Raw genomic sequence first — 19,427 nt, 5'->3', positions numbered from 1 at the left:
CCCCAAGCCCCACGCGGTGGCCACCCCGGGCGCGCGGGCCGAGCGGGTACAGCCGCGGGCCGGGCCCGGCCCCTGGGGCGCGGCGCGGCCCGTGGGAGGCTCGGCGGGCGGGGGGGAGGGAGGGGACGGCGGCGGCGGGCGCGCAGCGTCGCCAGGGCGAAGCCGGCGTGCGGCGCGGCGCGGCGGGCGCGGAGCGAGCGAGCGAGCGAGCGAGCGCCTCCGTCCCCGGATGTGAGCTCGGGGCGCCCGCGGTCCCGAGCCAGCGGCGGCGCGGGCGGCGGCGGCGGCGGCGGGCACCGGGCACCGCGGCGGGCGGGCGGGCATGGGGGGCGCTACGAGCGGCCCCGGCGGCCGGGCCGGCATCTCCGCGGCGTCCCTCCGCTAGAGGAGGGGACCAAGCCAATTCTCCTTTGCAGCAAAAAATTACATGTATATATTATTAAGATAATATATACATCTTATCTTATTTTTTTAAAAAAGTTTATTTTGCTCCATTTTTGAAAAAGAAGGAGCGTGGGTGGCGAGCGGTTTTTACAAATTATTCTTATTTTCTGCTATCTGTCCCCGTCCCTCCCCACCCCCTGCTGAAGCGACAATAAGGGCAGGGACCGCGGCTCCAATCTATTGGTCACCCCCTTACCCGTTCCTCCCCCGCCCCAACGCCCAGCACCGTGCCCTGCACACAGTAGGCGCTCAATAAATGTTCGTGGATGATGATGATGATGATGATGAAAAACATGCACCATCAACGGCAGCAGCAAGCGGACCACGCGAACGGTGAGCAGCCAGAGCCTGGGCACCCGCTGCCAAATCTCATCCTTGTCATGGTCCTCCTCTTCCCACCCCCTCTCCCTTCCCACCCCCTCCCGTCTCTGATGCGCTGGGTGGGTTGAGGGGGTTGGAAAGGATGCTTCTAGCTCGGTGCCATCTACATAGAAAGGGGAGATGCGTGACAGCCACTCCGTTCTCCCCTTCAGGCCTTGAATGTCAGAGTTAATTCTGCATTTGTGGGGTGGGGGCGGCCGTGGAGTCCTTGGAGTACTGTGCCGCCGGAGGGGCGGCGAGCCGAGGTGATTCGGGTTCAGTGTCCTCGGGCTCAACTTTCCTCCAACGCTTGCGAGCGATGGAAGGGGGGGATGACTGTTAGTACTCAGCCTGAGCCCCCTTTTCAGCCTCTTCTCGCCTTCCCCTCCTTCCCCGCCCCCTGGTCTCCAGTGGCATCCGGAAAATTCTAGGATTGCCCGGTTTCCCTCTTCGCGTCGGTGGGCGAAGCACACCCGCCCCTGGAGAGGGAGGCCCGGTCTCGGAATCGCGGCCAGGGGGTCGGGAGGAGAGTATTCCCGCTCCCAGCGCCGCGGTGCACACGTCGGTAACCTAGCAGTGCCCGGGGAGTCGCGGCCGCTGTGGGGCTCCCCTCCCCAGTTCGGCCTGGGCACCACGTGCAACCACCACGCCGGCTGGGCTGGGGCGAGACGGTGCCTGGAACAGCTTCTGGTCAGCCCTCCTACCTCCTCCTTGGAGGCTGGGGGGCGCTCCCCCACCCCCCAACCTCAGTGGGCTCACAGCCTTCCCCGGAGAGCGCTTCCCAAGGGAAGGTTCCGCAGGATTCCTCCCCAGCTCGGTTTCCAGCTGGGGACTGCTGCTGCCCCAGGCCGGTGGCCCTCTTCTCTGGTTGCTGGGCAGGCAGACCTGTGCTTGCTTCGACTCTCTCTCGTTCTTTACTTAGCAAGAAATGGTTTTGCAACGGCCCATCCCTCTACCTTTGCCACCACTCTCACTTTGACTTCTGCCTCAGTAAGGAGGTTGTGACTCAAGGTAGGCAAGTGCCTGGGAGACCTGCCTTAGGTGGAGGCCTGACCCAAAGTCTGAGGGGGCTTTGCACTTGCAGCCCCTTTGGGGTTCTGCCCTGTACCTAGATGCCAGCCTGCAGTTATGCCAGCCTGCACTTCGGTGACTCCTGCTCGGGCCTTGAGGGCCCCTGGCATAATCCATCCTGTCTTTCCTAGGGGTAAGGGGTGCAGGCTGTCTGCCTTGACTGTATCCCTGGATGCTGGCTTGGCTGCTGCGGCTGCAATTTAAAATGCAAAAAAGCCCTAAAGATGTTTTCTGTTTTCGGAAGCCTGTGGAGGAAATGAGTCCCAAGCATCATGAATTTTCATTTGCAGGAAGTGTCAGTGCATAATCTGGATATTTGTTATGGGGCTTTTGGTATTGCCCTGGTGCCAGTGGAGGAGGTTTTTTTTTCCCCCTATGCCGAAAAACATGCATTTGTGGCTGTACGATGTTGGAGTGACATCCTGAAAATGATGAAGACTATTGAGTTATTGGCACTGCCCCCTTCCCCCCCACCCAGGGGTAGTTATTTTGGAGAAAAGCTATTGTGTGTATTTGTTAACTCATTAGAGATCCATGGGTTTTTAAATATCAGAAAAGGTGGGATAAATGTGGATGGCTTCAGTTTGAAGAAGGGCACCAGCAGAGTCCTTGGGAAACCATGAATATAGAAAGGAGCTCACCCCATTGCACCAGTGGTCCCGTGGCGCCCAGGACCTAGCGCGAACACTTCTTTTCCTGCTCTGGTTGACCACATTCCTGCTTCTGAAAAATAGGACATGAAGTTCTAAATGGAAACATGGGAACCATACCCTCCCCCCTCCCACCCGTTATTGATGGGAGACAGCCTTTGCTTTTTTCCTGAGACTGGATTCTCATTGTTTGTTTATTTGTTTGTTTGTTCATTTTTCCTTTTCTCCTTCTTCCCAGAGGCAAACTATGCAAGAGGCACCAGACTCCCTCTTTCTGGTGAAGGACCAACTTCTCAGCCGAATAGCTCCAAGCAAACCGTCCTATCTTGGCAAGCTGCAATCGATGCTGCCAGACAGGCCAAGGCTGCCCAGACTATGAGCACCTCCGCACCCCCACCTGTGGGATCTCTCTCCCAAAGAAAACGTCAGCAATACGCCAAGAGCAAAAAACAGGGTAACTCGTCCAACAGCCGACCTGCCCGCGCCCTTTTCTGTTTGTCACTCAATAACCCCATCCGAAGAGCCTGCATTAGTATAGTGGAATGGAAGTATCCTTTTTTTTTCGGGGAAGTCTTTCTCATTTTCTCTTGAACATCTGTTCTTTAAAAGGATCTGCTTTCTGAAATGGCACTTACAAAGTCGTAGCCGTCTGGGATGTGAACACGGGAAAGCTCTGTGTACAGGATCTCATTGTATATACCTTCCTATCTCCTCGGGGTGCGGAGGGCTGGCTCTCTGGGTATATTTAGCCGTGTGTGTGTGTGTGTGTGTGTGTGTGTGTGTGTGTGTGTGTTGTGATGGAGGGAGGGGGCGACAAAAACTTCAAAGTGGCAGTCAAATAGGAAACTGACCTTTGGTCATTTGATACTAGGTGATTAGTTTAAACCCACCATTGCTTTTGGGACTGTGATAGGCATTGAACCTCTTGCAAATGAGGTATGCTGATTTAAAACAAAAAGACTGTACGAGACTTTGCTAGAAATAGATACATTTTTGACCTTTAGCGGCATCTTCCCATTCTGATGTTTAGAATTTTTTTTCTGCAACTCCCCACTATGGCTGAGGTTGCTTCCAGCTCTGACATTTGCTGATCTGATCGTTCAGGTAGCTACAAATATGAACACTTGCTTCATAGGGAGGGAGCAATTTGCTCATCAATGCTATGACTTCCTGGAATTTCCTTTTGACATGTTCCAAAAAAGCATTTGAAACGTGAGCGTGAGGGAGCATGTGGAGGGAGAGGCTTGTGTGTGCCTCTCCTTCCCGAGCCCTTGTGAGCTAGAGAGCAGTCTGTCAGTGGGGGAATTTGCAGTTGCTGCCTTTATAAAACATTCTGTCTGTGTCCTTGGACTGGAGTTACATTTCTGAGTGTCTCCTATGTATTTTTAAAACTGAACTCCAAATGCCCCAGGATGGTTGTTAACGTCCCAGATCTTGGAAAACTGGGGTGCTCGGCCTGATCACCCCTTCCCCAAATCTGGAAGCCAGTCTCCAGTTACTGTCACCCTCCAGAAACGTTGACTGAGGCCTCCTTTCTGAGCAAATGGCTTTCTAATTAGTCAGATGATTCACTGGTCTGGGTAAAACAAAGCATTTCCTTTTCCCAGAAGTGTATTTGGGACTACAGGAGCCTTCAAGTATCTCCTAAGCATAAGAAGGAGTGAGGAGGTCAGGCTTTCCCCAGCACCCCCAGGGTGAAGGAGCTCAAAAGGGAGGATCTTGGCCGCCAGCTGGAAGGTGGAGCTGTAACCCCCTTAGAACCTGGGTACCTAGCTGGTCTGCTCTTTGCAGGCCTTCTGTTGTAGCTGGTGGTTTTCTGTGCTCACGGACACAAGTTAAAATGAAGTAACTTTGTGGAGAAAGGTTTTGGAGAGGGCAGCCAAAGGCGAGGGTAGGATTTGAGGGGTTTTCATGTGCTTTTCCTTTTTAGAACAGATGTCCGCTCTCTAGAGGGAGTTATGGTGTCTCTCGCATAGCTGGGGGTGCGTGGACCTGTTTTCTGTGTAAGTTCTCTTCTAGTCTGAGAATGAATGCTAGTGTCAGCCCAGAGGCAGCTAGGCGCATGGGGGCATGCCTCGATGGCATCGCTGCTGGCAGAAGCATGGTTGGCCTCAGCCAGAAAGATCTCCTCCTCCTGAGGTCGGCCTGACATGACTTGGGGTGAGCAGAGTCCTCTCTGGGGTCCTTCATTGCATGTGGAGTAAGGTGGGAGGCCTGACACTGTTCCTCTTTGTGCACAGTAATGTGTATATCTCAATTTATGTGTACGGAATGATTCCTGGATCGTACAGCTGACTCCCTTTCCCGCATGGCCGGACACATGTGTACAGGAACTATGGGATGTGGGCTGCCAATGTAGGGAGAAGCCTGCCTACAAATGGGACAGTCTGTAGAACAGATCTTTAAACAACATATGATTTGTTTGTCTTTCCCAGTGATAGTTCCCTTCTAGTTCAGGGAGCAGGTCATAGAAATCCTCGGAAAGCCAGCTGTGCCAGGCCCAGTCCGCACTGGGAGAGTGAGAACCTTGCTGGTCTGTATATCCAGACAAGGCAAGAGTGTCCTGTATCTTGGGGGGAATGAGAAGTGTTTGCCTTATCAGAAGGACTTTTTGGGAGCAGACCCATCTATTTCTCTGTTGCTCTGTTGTGCGTGGCTTATAAAAATCTTGGGGCAGTGAGATAATTAACCATCCACACTTGGCAGCTGAAATCAGACCCCCATAAGGAAAAACAAAAAAGTGTTTGGCTTTCCCGAATAGCATTGGTATTTCTTGGATTTGCTGGTCTATCATTTAGGTATTGGGAACTAAAAGGGAAGAATGGTGGTATGGGGGGGGATGAGAGAGACCACAGGGTGTGTTTTCTCTGTAGGATAACAGTGGGGCAGTTGGCTTTTAAAATTGCAGTAGGAATGACAAAAAAAAAAAAGAAAGAAAGAAAGAAAGAAAGACGAAAAGAGGATTCTGAAGTCATCTGAAGGGGGACTGTCTTGAGGTTGGATCCTTGGATAAGAGATTTTGTAATACTAGAAGAGGTAAAAGAATAAATATGAATGAAAGCTAATTGGCTTTAAAAATAAACCCATCAAAATTAGTAAGAAAAGAAAGTCATTTGTTGTCCTTATTTCAATGAGTGTCGAAACACTTTAAAGGGGTGATTTTTCATAAGACTCAGGGTATCCACAGGGAGGTAGTGGGCCTTTGTTTCCTTCAGCATTTTTGGATTTCCCAGAAGGGTATCAGGATGAATGGAGAAGGCTCTGTTCACATCCTCAAAGCTTTAATACTTGGAGATGTTTAGTATCAGTGGCTTTGCCTTTTGTGAGTGAGGTTATGGCAGAAACACTTATAAAATCAAGCCATTCCCCCACCCCACCCCCCAAAGTTGCAGATTATGTTGGTGCTGAGAAACCTTGCATTCGGAAAGCCTGAAAGCCAAAAGAAGAAAAACAGTCATTTTGGCAGAAGTCAAATTTTGCATTGCCAGTTTTGACAATGTCTCTTAATAACACCAGAATGTTGAAGCAAGTATCTGTTGCAAGCTGATTTCAAAGTGATTTCTTCCAGACAGACCCCCGAGATTTAGAATTGTTCAATTGTACTTTCAGAGTGTCTGGTGCTGATTTCTTATGGCTTTTTATTTAATTTGTTTATAAATTGAATGCAGTAACAGCTCATTAGAAACCAAGCTCCAGTCCAGCTGTAATCCGAAACAGTGATAGGCATTGATTAGTAAAGGAAGCAGAGGGGGAGCTGGAGCCTGGCCGCTTGTCCCAGCGTCTGAGGTATTGGAACATGCCACGAGACGGTCCCAGGTAGAGTGCAGAAAGTTCTGGTGCCTTGGCCTGCCCCGGTCCAGACAGGAGACTGACCCAGCCAAGAATAGCCCCCGAGAAAATGGCTTTAACACATGGAGGCAAGGATTTGTGGAAGAGATTTGTCTCATGGGGACTTCTCTTTGTGTCTACGGCACCAGGAATGTAGTGTTCTCAGGCCTTTGTCGCCTTTAAAACTTGAAGAAGCAGAAACATGTTTCATAGGGTGCCCTCACTGGACGTATGTGTACGTTTCAATATAAAACGCACAGCAAAGAACAAGCGTAACATGGTCCTTGCAAGAGAAAGGAAGGACATGAAAAAAGTCATTCGATAGGAACATCTGCCAGATGACCATGGACGATGACATTTGCTGGAGACAGAGCGGGCACAACAGTGGGTTGAGAAAGGACTCGAGTGCGTAATTTTTGTTTCAAAAGTGATTCAAGAGTGGTGTGATCGGGAGTGTGATGGGAGAGATGGTTTCCGTTTGCATAAGACATATATGCCTTAACAACATTTTCCAGACCATTTGACATATTTATATTATTGGCTATTTTTGCCAATTGTGTGGCCTTAGCTATTTACATCCCATTCCCTGAAGATGATTCTAATTCAACAAATCATAACTTGGTAAGTGTCCTTAGAGTTCCTGCTTGTCCTGATAGGCGGTTTTCATTGGCCTCTCTACTTAAACTGGCAGCTGGCTTTCTGGGTGGTGGAAGTTTACAGCTATGCATGTGATGTTTCCTGGAGCTTTGCAACAGGGGGTTTGTTTGTGGGTTTTTTTTTTTTTTCCTTCTGACCTGTATTCTCAAATTTATACTGAATGAAAGTGTTTAAAGTCATGAATCTTGCATAAATAGATGTGGCACTTTTTTATGGAAGAGGTTTGTAGCAGATTTTAAAATAACTTTTCTCTCTGCATAGGCTTTTGCTGTCTACCATTCTTTTCCGGATAATATTAGCTCCTTTTGTTTTTGTTTTAGTTTTAAATCCAGTGTTTATTTGAGAGTGATGGGTATTTTGTTTGGTCAATTTTTCTGGTAAGTAGAGAATTATCGTAGATTTTGTACATGAACTATTCATTTTTAGAGCATCAGAATACTATAGAATGAGTAGATCTACGTTGGAACATAATTTGGAGAATACAGTGTAGTTTGCATTAGGAGGATCCTATGAAGATACATTTTATCCCAGGATAAAATGATTCTAGGGTTAAATAAATTGGGATACTTCCACATACTTTATTGCCCTCTTAAAGATTTATAGTGCACATAAGCTCAGTAAGAGCTCCGGGAAGGTCTGTAGTTAAAAAACTGGTTTCATTTTGTTTAACTCAGCTCGTCTCTAAAAGTAATTGGTCATGGATTCTTCAAACAGTTTTTTGGCAGACCACATCACGGAACCATTGCTTCATGAAACTTCCTTTGGGAAAGGTTGATGTAGTTTAAAAAAAAAAAAAAAAAGACAGAAAGAAATTAAAAAAAAAAAAAGAAAGAAAAGAAAAAAAAGCCCAAAGGAGCCCCCGAGTTGGGACTAGGAGCTTGTCCCACTGGGCTGGGACAACTAGCTGTGTTTTGGGGGGCATTTCCCAAATCCTTTCCACATTGCTGTTCAGCCACTTGTCAGGGGGTTCTGGATGAGGTGATCATTGGGATTGTATTTGCTTCTGACATTCTGTAATCTTTTCTTGATGATGCAGAAGCCATGTCGGGATTTTTCTGGAGTGGCTGCATCCTCCTTGGGGCCGCTGTGCAGAAAGGCAGGTGGAGGAGGGGGCTGGTGCTGGGTAACAGGGAGCTCTCTTTCTTGTTTTGCTCTCTCTTTTAGCTAGATTCATTTCTGGTTTTCCATGTTGCAGCTGTATTTGAGTAAGGCGGCTGTTTGTAACTGAGTGAGTGGTATAAAGGCAGAACCGGGGTTTATGGGGGGGACTGCTGGGTTCTGAAGATACTGAAATTATGCTCTTGTGATTTTATTGATTTGATTTGATTTTTTAAAGATTTTACTTAGTTGTCAGAGAGAGAGAGAGAGATTGAGAGAGAGGATAAGCAGGGAGAGTGGCAGGCAGAGGGAGAGGGAGAAGCAGGCCCCCTGCTGAGCAAGGAGCCCAGTGCCGGACTCCAACCAAGGACCCCAGGACCATGACCCAAGCCAAAGGCAGACGCTCAACCAACTGAGCCATCCAGCCATCCCTGCTCTTGTGATTTTAGCTTTAATCATGTGTACACAGGACTTCATGTTACACTTAAAACATTGTGGCCTATGTTAGGCGTAACATGAGGTCTGTTCATATTTGGGCTTTTGTAATCTGAATTCTAGAGAATGTAAAAAAAGTTTTGGGTATTGCTACTGAAAATATAAGTCAGCAGGAGTTGGATACGCATACACACATTTGCCGTGAGTGTGGGTTTCTGCTTTGCTGGGGGTGATTTGTGTGCTTTGCTCGTAGACAGGCGACATCAGATGGTCCTTCTAAAGGAAGAGCAGAAGTGGCGGAGAGCCCCCATCGAAGGGGGTGGTTCATCAGAGGCGAGGCCACAGATGGTGTCAGCCTTGTTACCAAATTTAACAACGTGGATGGTGACCCAGTTTGTTGCTTTTTGTAGCTCAAGAGAACATGATTAAACAAACTTAGAAAATAAATACCTTTCAGAAAGGCCGATTAATTCAGATCAATGGAATAATTAATGGAGCTGCCTGCGTAAGCCAATTAATATTCTGATTTTTCCCAGGGAAATTCAGGGCACTGATATCTGCCGTCCGACCGTTTGGATTTCTCAGGGAATGAGTCAGGGAATAAAATATAGGAAATGGATAAATCTCTCTTCTTCTCCCTTGCAATCCCTCCCCTGCGGATGCTTTCTTAACAGTTCTTACACAGAGGTATTTTAAGGGGTGGGAGGGAGGGAGGCCCTGTATTAGTTTGGCAGGCCTTTCTAAAAACCAACATATACTCCTTTGACCTCTTACTGTTCTGAAACTCTAGCATTTGAGTTTCTGTCTTGTTTCACTTGGATGGTCACATGGCTAGAGGAGTTTATTCTCTGCTCGACTCTTTAAATATTTCCTTTCCCACTGTGGGAAGGGAAGATCTTTGCGGATTTCCCCCTGACTCTCTGCAAGGTCACAGGCCCTGTCCGTGCTCCCACTAGGGAGCCAGGGTTTTTTTTGTTGTTGTTGTTGTTTTTTGTTTTTTAATACATTTGACCCAATTTGTACCAAAGTGATGGCTCTATTTTTGGGATCTGTTGAGAGGCGGCTGAACGAAGCTTATTTTTCATCTGTAGTAAATACCTTCCAGTTAACGTGAATGGCAAATCAAAGGGCAGAGAGCGATACGGGTTGCAAAGCAGCACGCGTCAGGGAGCTGGTGGGTTTCCTTCGCGCCTTAGCTCTCCGGGAACTGTGTATGTTGAACCCTTAGAGCCAACTTTGTGCCGAGCTCTGCCTGCCTCTTAAGGTCCTCTGTAGTGACACAATTCCTTCTGCCGGGTGAGAAAGGTGACCAGTGTGTGTTTGGTCTGGGTGGCTTGTAACTGAGCCAGCTTGGGGCATCTGGAGACTGCCTTGGGGGCAGCAAGTTTTCCCAGGGTTAGGTCGTCCTCGTCGTCCTCTTCTCCTTTTTTTTTTTTGGTTAAAATATAAACAGTCTCAAGTTTCTATGCAGTTTCACTTGTGGACTTGCAGGGACTCGCGGAGGTTGAAGCCATGGAAACGGTACGACTGAGTTCCCACAGTGAGATGCTTTTTGGCTCCGTCTGTCGCGCTAGCTCCCCAGTTCCACTTACTGAAAGTGTGTATCACTTATTTAATTTCTTCTTAGCCCGGGGTGGGGAGCGGGGCGAGCTCTGCCTTCCCGAGTGTCAGAGCGGGGCTGCTTATAATACTGTGCCTCACCGTCTCGAAGAACTCCCTGCTTTGCTTCCCAGACTTCAGTTTCTCAAGGGCGACGGTGTGGTTGGAGTTGTCTGGGCCGCCTCCCTGCTCCTCGCACTCCGTGGCCCCAGGCTGAGCCCTGCCCTCTGGAGTGCTCAGTTGCCTCAGATTAAGACTGTCCCACCTCTGGGTGCTCCTCTGCCAATTCAGGCCTCCCCTGATGTCTGCTAATGACACCAGCCACAGAGGGCAAGGCCTGGGGCCCAGGCCTCTCTGCCCCTTCATCAGGCATAGTGGCTCTGACCAGGGGCTCAGTAAATGCTCCTTTAATTCAGTGGGAGGTTTTACCAAGTCTTTGACCCCTCTCCCATCCCCTTCCTCATCTTGTTGTTGTGGCCCGTTTCTTGTTTTTTGTTCTTTGTTTTTCTTGAGCCCCTTGATGTTTTGCCTTTACAGACCCCTTCGCATCTTCCCCCTCCTCCTCAGCCATGCCCCCCGTTGCCGTGACCAGGCCCTCCTGGGCTGTATGAGCTTTCTGAGTCCCTCCTTCCCAGAGCAGCAGCCCCCCACCCCATTGGCTCACCTGTAGTCCCTAAACACTCCTTCTGTGTGCTGGCCCACCTTCTGGGCTCTTCTCCACCTGCAGTGCCTCTTCTGCTCCGGCCCCTGGAGGAGTTCAGGAATCCTTTCAAACGACGTCTCTTCCATGAGAGCTTTTCCCACTGTGATCGGAAGTAACACTCTTCTCTGAGCCTCTCTCATGGCAGTTCACGTACAAAATACCCGATGTTTTCGGTCTTTATATGCATGTCTTATCTCTGTCTTACTAAGCATCTTCAGAATACAGTTCTTAGTGAGTCATTTTGGGATCCCGGACAGTGCCTGGCCCCCGGGGGAACGAAGTAGCTGTTCAGTAAACACGTGTAGTTAGTTGCTGTGGCTGCCCTGAGAAGCACCTCACTCATTCTTTCCTCTGAGCTGTAATTGGGATTTCCTTGGGTGGCAGGTCCTTCTGGGGACTCCTTGGAGGTCCTTAGCCAGGAGTGGGTGGGACGTGGTTGAGCGCTTGTTCCTGAAAAGCTTAGGGTCTCGTGACTCTGCTTCTCGAGGGCCTCTGGCTGAAGGAACCTTGGGAGCCAAGGTGTCAGGGCTGAGCCGTCTAGCTCATTTTGTGCTCAGAGTAGCAGAGTGGTGGGAACGCCTCTGACCAGCCATGCTGGCCGTGGACTCCTGGCAGTGGGACCACTCACTGTAAGAGGCCTTACACCAGCTGGGAATGTTGTGGGATGGTGCTCTCCGATGGTGAGCTCTCTTCCATGGCTGAGGTCCCAGTGCACAGTGTTTCCTGGGCTTAGCAAGCGAGCTCATTGGATCTGTGCGGTCCTGTAGGTTAGGATCTTACAGTTTTTGCACCTAGGGGGATTTCCTGAAACACGGTTTCATAACTTGATTGGTTGGGCTTAGCCTGTAAGGTGGGGTTTAGGTCTGTACTTTCCGCACACCGTGTTTGCTCCGTTGTCTTTCTGTTTGAACCGTGCGCTCTTTTTTCTGCACGACAAGATTTTCTGTCTGTTCTAGGACAGCTTCTCTGCTACCTCCTCAGCTCAGCTTCCTCCGAGCCTCACCCACTCCTGCCTCCCACCCCACCTGCCTGAGTTTAAGTACTGGCTCTCTCTCTGCCCTCCAATGAGCTCGGTTAACTCTCCTCTTTATGGACGTTTGCTGCTTTCCGCCTCTTTTTATAACAGCTCCGGGGCGTGGTTAGGTGGGTGGCGGTTCTGCACATGCGCTCTGGGGTCCACCGGTTGCTGCTTCGGCTCATTAGCTAAGTGACTCGGGGTGAAACTGGGGTATGACTTCCTAGTGACAGAGGCTGGCGTCTGATTAGTCTTGTAGTGTTGGAAACTAACCCTGTGCCTGGTGCACAGGAGGCACCGGGAAATGTGTGTGGAATGACGGAATAAATACATGAATGGATGTCCAAGGGCTTTGTGGTATGTCCTTATGGATCAGTAGTTAATTTTCAACAATTGGCTAATGATTAATGGTTGCCCGAGAGGCTGACTTTTGTTGTCTGATATTAATGAGAATCCCAGGAAACACCTGTCAGAGTTTGCCTCTAATTTCAGGATCGAGTCTTTCTTGGCAAATTTAACTCTTTATATCTGAAGCAGGAAGAAAGGGAAGTCCTTGTTGATACTTTTCAAATCCCTAGGTCGTAAGCTGGCTTCTGTGTTCCGTGTTGTGTGTGCCCTGTCTGTGCGTGTGAGCGTCACAGTTCATGGAAGGATGGGTGGAAAGATGACCAGAGTAGGTAGACTTGTGTAGTAAGGCTTTACCCAGCAGCGGTTTCCTAATCATAAAACGTGTGCCAGTTTATGTGCTGCACACACAAAAAATCACATGTCTTTTCCAGGGGTTAACCTCATTTTGACAAAGAGCAAGTTGCTGGGCCCCATCTTTTACTGAATGCACTTTGGTTGGGTGTTGACAGTTTTTCGGAGACCAAACCCAGCTCTTAAAGAATTCAGATCTACTACTATTAATGTTCCTTAAGAATTTCAAAAGTGTCTCCAGTCTTTCAGTTGCTTTGTCATAAAAGCGAATCTCACTGTTGTATTAGCTATACCTTGAACACTGGCACTTCCTCGCTCAGACCCTTTAAAAATGAGCTGGTTGCTGTTTGTAGAGTATAGATATTTGGACATGTTGGGGGATTAGCCAGCCCTTATAGGGTTACAGGGTGCAGAAACACAACTCAGACGGGCTTAGTTGAAAAAAAAAATGTGTATGGGTGAGTTTGTTTGATTATTAACGTAGCTAAGTGAGAAGTCCAAGGGGTAGAAATCCTAGCAGAGGCAGCTGGAAAGGGGGTATCAGGATGCCACCCTGCACCCCGCCTGCACCCGGCACCACAGCTGGCAGAGTCCAGCCTGCTTGCAGTGGGTCTGCCTCTCCGTGTCTGAAGTGTGCTTCCCCCTTAGCCCATCTGGGCGAGGGTCTGTGGGGAGATGCATTCCTTCCTTAACCTCAGCTCAGTATTCTAAAAATGATTATGTGAGAAACAAGAAACCCCTGTGGCAGATTTGTGGGTAGTTTCTTTCTTTCTTTCTTTCTTTCTTTTTGAACTTTCCCATCAGAATTTAATTTTTAACTGTCTGCAGAATATGAGAAGTTCCAGAATCAGCGGGGGCAATTTGCCCAGCACTGGAGGTCCTTATGTCTCGTTAAATACTGGTGGTGGTGCTTGGGATCCAGAACAGACCCCCAGTAGCTCCTCCCCTAAGAAGGTCCCTAAAGAAATTGTGGACGCTTTGGAACCGTGGTGCTTGAGCTCTGGGGAAGGGCCTCATGAGGTGATACTCGTGCTTGGATGCCGTGCCAAGGGAGGGGGTGCTGGTGGGTGTCCTTGTGGGTGGGGTGGGAATGGGAGTGGGAGATTGGCAGGTCATCCAGGAATTAGATGTTAGCCTTTTTGCTTCTGCCTCCTACTGTGCTCAGACTCCGGGGGAGGGGGGGGGCTCTCTGCCAGCAACAGCACAGGGTATGTCCCCTGAGTCCCATTCTGCCCACGTGAGGAAAGTGGCAGAAGATTTCTACTCTTTTTCGTTCACGTGGGATTGGAGTTCTTGCAGTTGGGGTGCTTGGGGACAGTCCGGCTGTGTGGCTGGGCAGACAAAGCTGGTCATGCCTGGTGGGGAAGGAGGACACGGTGAGCAAAGCTGAAGGTTGGGGCTAAAGGAGGAATTGTGTGAGGTGACTAGCCCCGTGTGTGTGTGTGTGTGTGTGTGTGTGTGTGTGTTGGTGGGGGGGAGTAGATGTGTGTGGGTGTATAGATGGTTGGGTGTTTTTGACACACACCTTGAAGAGTGAAGCCTTCTGGTGATTTTCACTAAGCAGGCCCCCAGACACTGCCCAGATTGGGGAAAATGGCTTTCTTCTCCTGAACCTCCAAGCAATGCTCTCTGCCCGTTTTTTTATCCTTCTCCCTATTGGCTGAGTGGTAATTCTAGAAATCACAGGACATCTGTTGAAATTATTGAATGAGTGACCTTGAGGGACAGGCTGGAGGGAATTGGGAGGCCGACCTGAGGGAGGAAAGGCAGGCTGCTGGCTGCTCAGGGAAAACGAGGCCGGCTGGGGGACCCAGCCAGGGAAGGGGGGAGGGGTCTCGAAGCAGGCGGGGTGGAAGGCTCCCACCTTTCCCTGCCTCCTGTGACCACGGGGAAACCTGGCACAGTGTGCTCACAGATAATTTTGTAGAGCTGTACGGACCCTGGTTTATGAGGCAGGAAGTCAAGGCACCATCATTCAACAGATATTTTATTGAGACTGGCTCTGCAGGGCACACCAGGTTCCTGCGTCCCTGACTTGTGTAGCCGCTGTAGCTCACTGTGCCCAGGAAAACTCACCACACGGGTTCGGAGAACAGCCCTCTTTGTTTTGTCATATCTTGCCTTCTTAGAACCAGTCATCATTCGAGATTTGCCCGAATGCATCCTTCCAGACAAGAAAACCGTATCAAGTGACGGCCTGTTTTGGCCCCTCCAGCTCATTTCTAATCAGTCCTCAGTTCGGTGAGATCCTTTCAGAACTGCTTTTCACTGTGTCTGTGCCTGTGCACTTGGAAGTGTGTGTCTCTACAGTTGGGGCTTTTGAAATTTTACACAAGTGGGAGCAGAACGCACGTGTTAAATAGCTTCGTTTCCCCCCCCACGTAATGGAGCTTGCAGACCTTTCCACGTCGGTATGTAGAGATCTAACGACTTCATGTTGGTGTAAAATAGTCCCTGTGTGAACATGCCATGGTTGACTGGTTCTCTTTCTGATGAGCCTTTAGGTTAGTTCCTGAAGTTTTGCTATTTCAAGGAGTACCACATCGAGTATCTTTGTATGAGCTTCTTCCTGCGCACAAGGAAACATTCCTCTGGGTTAAGTACTTAGGCGTCAACTCTCTGGGCGGGAGGAGGGTGCGTTTTTAATTTCTTTACTGCCAATTCGCCCTCCCCTGAGCCTGTGGTGATTTAAATTCCCGCCCTCACATCTTGAGATCTGCTGTCATTTAACTCTGATGACCTCATGTGTTTTCTAGCTTTGGCTATGGGAAGGGGGATTTGGGGAGTAGGGTTCTGCCTTCCTGTTGGATATCTGGTAGGCATCCAGAGCCTCTGGTTAGAGCAGAAAGTCCACAGCCCCTGAGCACGATTTCTAATCTCTTCCAAACCGCAGATCCAGATGAAAGGCCCCAAAGCTTATCATTCTTCCCCATACTTTTAAGTCCTTTGCCACAGGTTTGGTGCTGTAGTGCTTTCAAGTGAAACATTCATTCTAGGCGGCTAATAGGTAAGGAAGTTCCTTACCCCAAAATGGATTCTTCGTTTTGGCCTATTTGCTCGCTACCGTTTAAAGATGAGCACTGCCTTGGTGTTCCTTTCCACTGGGGAAGGAAAACATGTAACCTGCTATGTTTCTACCGTCCCGTGTTCTTTGGTTATTAATTATTTTATTTTCATGCATATTAACATCTCGCTGTTATGATATTTATGATAGAGTTTATGTACCCCTCCTCCCTTCCTATGGCTTTGAGGAGGCTTAGGAAAGTGAAGTTGATGGGATACGGGGCAATGCAGAGTCTGGCTCAGTGGGTTAAAGCCTCTGCCTTCAGGTCGGGTCATGGTCCCAGGGTCCTGGGATCGAGCCCCCCGCATCGGGCCCTTTGTTCAGCAGGGAGCCTGCTTCCTCCTCTCTCTCTACCTGCCTCTCTGCCTACTTGTGATCTCTGTCTGTCAAATAAATAAATAAAATCTTTAAAAACAAAAAACAAAAACAAAGTCGACTTGCTCCGGGAGCCTGAAGCTAACCAGTTGCTAACACCTGGGCACTGATCTGGCCTTTAGGAATTCCAGCAGGGGCAGCCAAAGGAGGCACGTCCTCACTTACAAGGCTTTTATCCTCTCAACAATGGGAAGCAGCTGCATTCATTCGGAGAAGCACTTTTTAGGAACCAACTCCAAGGAGGAATGTGCAGCGTGGGTCCTTGTACAGAGTACACTGTCAGGCCTGGTGAGCCCTGTCGTCGCTGTGCTTTTGTTAGAGAATCAGAAACGCCCTGCGAGCAGATGGTCTCAGGATTTGTAGTTTCTAAAGGGGGACGTTTTAAAGGGGGACGCGCAACGTTGAAGTGTGGCGTGAGGAAGGCGATTCTGGGTTCTAGGAGAGCTTTGCTTTTCGATTATATAAATTACTCTAGGAGTAAAGCTGGGAAGCCCAAAAAGCAGTTGAATACAGCTATCGTGAAATCATGCATAAAGTGCTTTTTTGAGCGTTTATTATGTGTAAAAAAGAGGCCATTAAACACATTTGCTTCCTGTCTTGTTTAAGTCAGAATATAAAAGGATACTATGAATTAGTGCAGAGAACCCCTCCAAGCCCCTTGTGCTTGAAGAGATGTGGTTTTATTATTTTACTCTGACATGAAGTGAGGAAGTGACCAACATGTTTTTTAAAAAGACATCCTTGAGTGCTCTTCGGTAAATAGATAACAATGGGGCATAATGACTGTTTATATTTAAATGACTTCTTTTAAATGGTACAAAACCAGCCCGTAATTAGCCCCGTTAGTCCTTTTTTTTTTTTTCATGATAATGCAAAAATGAATTCCTCTTCCGGCTTTCACCAATTCTGAATTGTTGAAATATAAATTAATAGTGAATCCATCTAAAGCTCTTTTTGGAGGTTTTATCAGGAGGGAATGAAATGAAAACATCTACAATTCTGAATTAAGATTGCAGGAAGTAGTGACAGCCAGCAGGAATTCGTTAAGAGGTGGGTGGTGGAGAGGTCTTTTTCTAGAAGGACACACGGGGTGGGGCTTGCGTGGTCAGGTTAGAGAAGGCTCTGCCTCGTGTTCCTTTGGCCAGCGGTGAAGCTCGCTGACAGGAGGAAAACCGCTTGGGGCAGCCATAGGTAGGTTAGATGGCCCGTTCTCCTTTACCGGAGTGGTGCTGGTCGTGAGTCACAGACTGGTGGAGGTGGGGATTGAAAAGGGTCCCCGAGGGGCGCCTGAGTGGCTCAGAGGGTTAAAGCCTCTGCTTTCAGCTCAGGTCACGATCCCAGGGTCCTGGGATCGAGCCCCGTATCGGGCTCTCTGCTTGGCAGGGAGCCTGCTTCCCTTTCTCTCTCTGCCTGCCTCTGCCTACTTGTGATCTCTCTCTGTCAAATGGGTAAAATCTTTAAAAAAAAAAAAAGAAGAAAAGGGTCCCCGAAACCTGCAGATGGATATATTCCTTTCAGATGCAGCAGCTGACTTGCCCAGGGTCCCATGGTGACAGAGGAACCAAGCGGGGACCCAGGACCAGTCTCCTGTCTCCCGGTCTGTCTCATCCCATGCCCTCCAGGTACAGCTGTGACTCCGGGGGGGAAGCCTGGCACTTCCCCTCTGACAGGGCAGGGTCTGAGACTACCAGGGCCAGTTGGGACAGCCGGAGCATCAGACGACAGAAGAACGCCTCTTCATAGCATGCCGGACATTCAGGCAGTGGACGTCTCATTCTCTCCTCCATTTTTATTTTATTTTTATCTTCCCAGATAGAGTTTTGATCACTCCTTCCCCCGTTTTACTTTGGAAACTCTTCTCGTTCTTCATGCACACCCAACATGCAGGAATCATTTGACCATACGTAGCCACAGTATTTTATGGAACAAGTCGGGGAGGGCTGTGGGGAGAGCAGGAGAGCACCAGCGGTTCCTGTTTCCTGGTTCTCGTGTGGGTCGTATTCCCTGCCTTTTGACAGTCACTGGAGGCATGGAGACCGTTGCCTTTGTGACTAGCTCATGGCTGACATCTCCTGAGCTAGGGGGCTCTGTATACATAGTAGCCTTTCATTTTGATTTAATCTTTGCCATAAACACCTAAGAATCCTCACTGTACAGGTGAGGAGAAAAGGCTCTTTCTGAGTGGCTAAATTGCTTCCCTAAGGCTACAAGGCCTTGGAATCAATCTGCAGGGCCAGGGTTCACAGCTGCGCTTCCTGACTTAAGCGCCCACCCCCCTCGACGGGGCTGTGAGGGGACGCCAAGGCTCATGGCTGACTCCATTTTAATCCTGAGGAGAGGAGGGTGAAGCCAAGGGGCAGAGCGGTGTCAGAATATCAAGGTGGGTCTCTGGGGCCGGTGCCCCGTTCACGATTTTGGTTGGGGTTTGGAGCCTGGGTTTGGGGGTGCTGGCAGAGAAACTTCATGCCCACTGCCCAGAGGCATTTCCAGGTAGATGTCGTGGTTAGAGAGAGTCAAGGGGGATGGAGGTTTTCACGCACCCCATAGCCCTTCGCTAACCTTCTGAAACACCTGGTTAAAATGGGAATGAGTAGGGAAGTTTAAGTTTGGGTACGAAGTAGATTTGATCGCATTTTAATTCCTAAAAAGCGTGACCTACTAGTGGGAAGTGTGGGAAAACTTGGGCGGTGTGGTCAGAGGTTTGTGCTGAGTTCTGTCCTGCTGGACAATGAAGCAGTTAGGCTTATGGGTTCTCAAGGCAGGCTGGGATTAGTCTCCAGCATTGCTGTCCACTGCCTGTGACCAGCAAGCTGCTTTTTCTCACCAACTTTGTGCCTTTTTGGTAAAAGGGGAAATAAGGTGGCTAGAGGCGGGTTAGTTCAGATCCTGGCTCCTAGAAAGCATGGAGTCCCCGTGAGTTGTCACTCTGTGAGCCACAGTGACGTGTCTTGAAGCCTCTGTACAGCCATGTGACTGACGTAGGGATGGCTGCTCTCGGCCTTAGAGCTGAAGGAAGAAGCCGCGTTTGCAAAGACAGACCCACTGGCTCCTGACCTGGTGAGGGTGTGGCAGAACGGGGATCGGGTGAGCCATACGCGAGAAGTTCCCTGGGTGGTTTGCTGGGTTGGGGGTTCGCTCTCCAAAGCCACTCTGCGGGAGGTGGAGTCACCAGCCTGACCCAGCCGAAGCCCGTAGTAGTCCTGGAAGGTGTTGGGTTGCCCTGGTGAGGAAGTCTCTGGAAGTTAGCTTCCCTGAAAGAAGTTAGCCGGAGAAAGACCTAGGCCAGTACCATACCCCACTTTTGCATAGACAATAGAAAAGTGTTGCTTCTTTCCCTGGGAATGCCAAGGAAAGAGAAGGGACTGGTTTAATGGTCAGGATCTGATTGCACCCCAGCTGGGAAGGCTGAAGTCTGCCTCTACACACTGA

General features: G+C 49.3%; 1 protein-coding gene across 11 annotated transcripts in view; it reads left to right on the top strand.

The window, feature by feature from the left end:
• The first annotated feature begins 339 nt into the window (after positions 1 to 339).
• Positions 340 to 19,427, top strand: part of CACNA1D (calcium voltage-gated channel subunit alpha1 D) — a 301,488-nt gene continuing 282,400 nt past the window's right edge. For all 11 annotated transcript variants that reach the window (XM_044253375.1, XM_044253372.1, XM_044253378.1 and 8 more), the window contains exons 1-3: positions 340 to 777; positions 2,764 to 3,073; positions 6,869 to 6,974. In XM_044253375.1, the coding sequence (XP_044109310.1) occupies positions 711 to 777; positions 2,764 to 3,073; positions 6,869 to 6,974 (483 nt within the window). In that variant the 5' untranslated portion in view covers positions 340 to 710. The remainder of the gene's footprint in view (positions 778 to 2,763; positions 3,074 to 6,868; positions 6,975 to 19,427) is intronic.

The sequence above is a fragment of the Neovison vison genome, chromosome 6 (genome assembly GCF_020171115.1).
Source record: "Neovison vison isolate M4711 chromosome 6, ASM_NN_V1, whole genome shotgun sequence".
In the NCBI taxonomy this organism is placed as follows: Eukaryota; Metazoa; Chordata; class Mammalia; order Carnivora; family Mustelidae; genus Neogale; species Neogale vison.
Note: the sequence above shows the minus strand (reverse complement) of the source record. Positions and strands in the feature narration are given on the sequence as shown.